Consider the following 6,099-nt stretch of genomic DNA (forward strand, 5'->3'; position numbering starts at 1 on the left):
GACCTGATCCATCGGTTCGCTTGGTGCAGCGCTTGGACTCTCACGGCAACTTGCCCATTCTAATATGATTCTTGACCAGCCTCCTTCGGACCAAAAATGCTACACCTATGAGGACTATTTTACGGATCCCCTGCTACGGACCGACGTGGCCTAATCACATTAACTTCCCGCCCTTGATTTCAAGTGGTGAGGCCCCTCATAACTCAATCAGATAAGACCATTATGGATCCGTGGCCGTATTCCGTAAGTTGCAAGCCACCCCATACGGCCATACCCTTACCCGTCACATTTAAGCTTACCCACTACCCATACCCATACCCGCCAGTGGGTACAATTTTGTCCCATACCCGTCACCCGACAGGGTAAATGGGTACCCGTGGGTAAAAACACCCACGTTTGATACCATCAATTTGAGCAACATATAATCATAAACAACAACATATAATCATAATTTATAAAGGACAACACATAATAACATCAATGCATCTACTACCCCTATAAAAGCATGAAAGGGCGGAGAACCAATTCATCCTATCCATCAAATCGTGTGATCTGACGGTTTACATTGCTCCAACGTATTAAACGTGTTTTATGCTTTAATTACCCACCATGCCATTAGCCTGGCCGCTATCCTCTACTGCCTCTTTTAAAGGAAAACACAAAAAACAAAACCGCTGCCTCCCACTAACTAGCCACTAATCCAATGCACGCACGCATCACGCACGTTCTCCCCAGAAAACTAATCCCACTCAAATCACGTCCCCTCGATCTCGATACGATCAGTCTTGGCAAAACGCCTCCACCGCTAGGACGTCCTGCCGGGTCGGCGGCCGCTTCACGCCGGAGGGCGCCGTTGGGGCATGTAGCGCCGCCCGCCGGGAGATGCCGTGGCCGTGTATGAGGACCAGCTGCCCCCGGGAGTGGCCGTGTCCGCTGGCAGCCACGCCGGAGGGCGTCATTCGTCGCATCGCCTCCTTGATGCCGGCCAAGAGAGCTCAGGCGCCGCTTGCCGCTGTGGCGACGGAGGTCCTTCCGGTCTCCATGGGGCGCGCATTGAATTTTCTGCTGTTTGTGTTGATTTGAACCCTGAAATTGATGCATTTTGTTACCATTATGAAAATAGAAACCGAAGACTGGAGCACAAGCTAGCTAGCTTCTTCGTGCATGCTGCTACCTGCTAGCTAGCGATTACAGTTTGCAAATCATGGCCTTGCACTCTGTTTATGCGATGTCTGCATATGTACGAGATGCATGCACTTGCTTGCTGAGTTGCACTCGAGGCGTATTGATTATAAGTTACCTTATGTGCAGGTACGGCCAACCACGAGCCCACACATACAAATTGAAGAATGAAGAATTGCATGAAATGTTACCGTCTGTTGGTGATAGTGCTTTGCATGATTTTAGGACTTAGTGGATACACTGATCTAAATTTGATAGATGTTTCTTATTTAGTTTTTGTTTCGAACGCATGCTTTAATTGATGAACACTGTTACTAAGGAAGGTCTTGTTCCAAATGCACATGCCTTCCATGTTTAACTCTGAACAGAATGAACTGCACTTGCTACAACCAGACTGAACTGAATGTATAGAAACATGTACAGGTTCCCCTATCCCGCTCGCCCCTCCGGCAATGGTCCGGCCACCCCAGCAATAGTCCGGCCACCCGAGCACGGATCCAACATCTAACACGTGAATCCTCGCCGTCCCCATCCTCAACGAAGATATAGGGAGCAGATTTTGCAGAATCTATCATTTTGTGTTACATTTGTTGCCATCCAAATATTTTGCACAGACACCTTAAATTTTGCTGCGTGTGAGCTATGCTAATTTAAATTTACATGACATTTTAATTTCATATTTCGAATTAAGATGCCATCATCACTTTTGGTTGTGTTAGCTCTACTCCACTTTGTCATTTCTTGATGTTTGGATTGACCATATCTTAATGTCCATTATTGCTAACATTAGGAATTATATGCACATGAAGCCGAATTACAACATAGAAGACTTTGATCAAGATATACATTTTATATTTAGAAAAGATATGTAATAAGTCTTTTTATGTTCCCTCAGTAGTTATTCAATGTACCAAATTTATGAAATTTCAATTGATCAAGGGAGCATTGGTCTAATTTAAAAGAAGATTAGTAGCTTATTTGGTTCACGTATATTTAGAAGGGGCGGAGAAAATTTCTTGCTGAGCTTTTATTGTGTGTTGCACGTGCAAACTTATGTAATTAAAACTGTTGTGTTTTTAGTTAGGAATAGATGTATCCCGTTGGCATGAAACTATTTTCGATCTTCAAAACGAGCATTAGTAAAAACGTGCGTTGCACGTGCAAGCTTACTAGTACTTATAAACAACACATCATAAACATCAACACATTCTATAAATATCAATATTTTCTTGTACACACCAAAACATCAACACATAGTCATAAATAGTAGCACATAGTCATACATTTAAAGTTCACAAACTCAAGACAAAGGGTAGGCACAATTTGTCCGTACTTATTAGATTTTATCAAGGTACATGGGTATGCGGGTACGGGTTATATGATCCCATACCCGTACCTGCTCTACCCGATGGGTTTAAGGTTTCCCCATTTATATACCCATGGGTAAGTTTTTGTCCCATACCCTTGCCCTAATAGGGTTTTTACCCGTAGGGTACATGGGTAATGGGTACCCATTGACATCCCTACTTCGGACACTCTTATGGCCAGCTTGGAGGAGGGTGTGGGAGCAAACATATTGGAATTTGTGCAGGGGATCCAATGATGCAGAGGGCGTTCACTGCGAGTCACGAATTTTTGACATTGATATAATTGCATTTGGGTAATTTTTTGCTGCATTGATGGTTATCGGTGTTAATTGTTTCACGTTTGTGTCATCAATTACTTAATTTATTTTTCACGTTTTAACCGATTTTAAGCAAACGCGTGTCATAGTTTTCGAACACGACATTTGCCGCATAGTTTTTTCTCAACCAAAAAGTTAAATAAAAATAAGTCATAGCTTGGTCTTCATTCTAACGTTACCATGCATACTCATCCGTAAGATGCCAACCTGTCAAGCAAGTCGAGGTGTGGCATTCTCCTTCTTCCCGCGAAGTGTGGCATATCCTCGCAAAAGAATAGCAAAGACGATGGCTTGCTTTCCACTTGTCAACTCGATCGTCATTGACAACTCTGATACAGTCATGTGGTCCTTAATTCATGGGAACCTTAACAACTTTTATTCATTTTTGAATTTGAACTGAGATAACCCCGACCTCAACAATGCTGGCCAGCCAGAAGACGTTCACAATTAAAATTCCTGTTCGCGTCTGGGTAAAGCCATCGATGGATAAAGAGTAATCCTACATCTACAAAGGTTTACTTAATCAACCTTCACAAGGTCTATATAAACACTAGTAAACGTCTACGTGGTATGAAGGGGAAGTAGCAGCAGCAAGTAGCAAGTCCGGTACGGTCACGCCATGCAAGAGTTGATCCTCCTCCTGCTTCCCATGACGCTCCTCGTCGTCATCGGCAGCCTGCTCCGGCGTGCACCGCCGATCAAGGAAATGCGAACCCGCCTTGCCGCCGTCAAGTGGTGTCTCGTACGTGACTTCTCCGCTGCCTTGCGGCAGGAGGTCGTCGTCACGGACCGTGTCACCGCGCACCACCTCCTCGTCCGCGGCGGTGCCGGGGGCGCGTTCTGCAACCGTCCCCCGACGAGCGCGGCCAGCGCCGTCCTCTCCGGCCAGCGCCACCACAACATAACCTCTGCGCCCTACGGCTCGCTCTGGCGTGCCACCCGCCGCAACCTCGTCTCCGAGGTCTTCCACCCGTCGTGCCTTCGCCTCTACGCCCCAGCCCGCCGCGCCGCGCTCTGCGGCCTCGTCGCGGACCTTCGTGAACAGTGCACGTCTAAGTCTAACGACGGCGTGGCCCTCGCGGCCGAGAGCATGCACGCTGCTATGTTCGGCCTGAACGCCACCATGTGCTTCGGCGATGGCGTCGACGCAGGCCTCGTCCGCGCCATGGCCGACAACACGGAGGAGCTCATCTGGTCCCTCGTTGGTGTGCGTGTCTTCGCCGCGCTCCCGGCGTTGACCAGGCTAATCTACCGCGAACGGTGGAACAAGCTGGCCGCGCTCAGGCGGCAGCAGGAGGAGCTGTACCTCCCGCTCATCAATGCCCGACGCGGCCGGCGGCGTCGACCGTCCGGCGAAGCCCCAGCATATGTGGACACGCTCATCGAGCTCCTGGTCGCAGACGAAAGGAACTCCGCCTACGGTGGGAATGCTTCCAGTCGCAAGCAAACGCTAACGGACGGTGAGCTTGTGGGGCTCTGCTCCGAGTTTCTTGGCGCCGGCACGGAGCCCCCGACCGCGGAGCTGCAGTGGATCATGGCGAACTTGGTGAAGCATCTGGACGTCCAGGAGGCCGTCCGGACAGAGATCGAGGCTGTGGTCGGGGTGGACGCCGAGGAGGTCGGCGAGGAAGACCTTGGTAGGCTGGAGTACCTCAATGCTGTGCTCATGGAGGCGCTCCGTCTGCACCCCAGCGTGCCCTCTGTGGTTAGGCAGGTGAGCAAGTAACTACTTTCCAGTTCTAAAAAAACCTGTTCTCTAATCGATTTCTCGTTTAAATATGGAAAATTCCTTCAATGCTATGAAAAAAGTAAATCAAAACAGTTTATGTAGAATGATGAAATTAGAACGGATACATAGAAAATGCTTAGATTTTTGAAAAAAATTCCAGAATGAAGTCTTTATGCTCTTATTAATAGCATGATTTACTAACCTTATGATTTTGCATAAGATAGGTGAAAATTGTTAGTCCTATTGCAAGAATACTCCACTTTTCATCATTTTCATAATAGAATACTTATATTTTAAGTTCGTCGATAGGTTAATTATTAAGTTTAGTATAAGTCAAGGTCACACATAGTTGATATTTTCTTCCTCGCAAGGTGATGCCCGAGGACCACGTTGTTCTGGATGGCCAGCGCGTCACGGCAGGGACGATCGTGCAGTTCCAGTTGGAGCGTCTGGGGCGGGACAAGACGTCGTGGGCCGACCCAGATGAGTTTCAGCCGGAGCGGTTCCTGGCTAGCGGCGGGGGCAATGGCGTGAGCCTTGTGGCGGCTGCAGGAAGCGCCGGAGAAATTAGGATGATGCCGTTTGGTGCGGGCAGGAGGATGTGCCCTGGCATGGGTGTCGCGATGCTTCAGTTGGGGTACTTCGTTGCAAACCTCGTGAGGGAGTTTGAGTGGACGGAGGCGGAAGGCGACATGGCTGTCGACCTCGAGCCACATGTCGAGTTCTTGAACTTCATGAGACGGCCGCTGCGTGCTAAGCTCACGCCACTGAATAAGGGGGTTGGAGGTTCAGGAGCCTTTTCAGACCAATGAATAGCTATGGAGACAAGTCCTAAGAAACCTTAATCATAAGCCTGATCAAAAGTTTAAAATGCATACAAACATTCAGGGGTTTTCTGCTTTCCATTATCTAAGTGTATTGTCTAAATTGTATCTAAGTTTACTGTTTGAATTGCATGATCAAAAGTATATATTGTATTGTGTGAGATCATATTAGTCTATGGCACAAAGGCTCATGTATCATAGAGGGGAAATTGGACAAGTCTAGGTGGTGCACTCGCTCTAGCTAGAACTACAGGATGCCCCCTTTCCGACAACCCTCCTTTCCCTAAATTGTATGGGTGTCGGGACCTTGCTGGAGACGAGGACGATGTTGTGAGTTGCAACATCCCAAGGTGGGGGGAGGGATCTGCCGTCATCAGAGAAGAACTAGAGCGGGGGTTACGATGGTGGTGGCTTGGGCATATCGTGGGTTGCGTCGCCGAGCGGAAGAAGAATAAAGATGCGGGGGATGCCCCTTGGATTTAGATCCAATGGCCACCTAATCAAATTATGATGGAAGCGTTTTCAGTTACCTGATGAATAGGTGGCCCCTAATATATCAACCGATCAACCCTGATTCGAGCATACATGAGTGATTATTCTCGGTACTTGGTGGATATAATTTGCACAATGAAGGTATGGAAGGATAAGTGTTGAGTTTCAGTGGTAAGGAGGTTCTCATA

At 47.8% G+C, this 6,099-nt stretch overlaps 1 protein-coding gene across 1 annotated transcript; it reads left to right on the top strand.

The window, feature by feature from the left end:
* The first annotated feature begins 3,448 nt into the window (after positions 1-3,448).
* On the top strand, positions 3,449-5,617 carry LOC125554225 (cytochrome P450 89A2-like). Its single transcript, XM_048717807.1, has 2 exons — positions 3,449-4,580; positions 4,967-5,617. Exons 1-2 carry the CDS (start codon positions 3,486-3,488, stop codon positions 5,405-5,407), a joined length of 1,536 nt encoding a protein of 511 aa, XP_048573764.1. The 5' UTR covers positions 3,449-3,485; the 3' UTR covers positions 5,408-5,617.
* The last annotated feature ends 482 nt before the right edge of the window (positions 5,618-6,099 follow it).

The sequence above is a fragment of the Triticum urartu genome, chromosome 4, assembly GCF_003073215.2.
Source record: "Triticum urartu cultivar G1812 chromosome 4, Tu2.1, whole genome shotgun sequence".
NCBI classification, from domain to species: domain Eukaryota; kingdom Viridiplantae; phylum Streptophyta; class Magnoliopsida; order Poales; family Poaceae; genus Triticum; species Triticum urartu.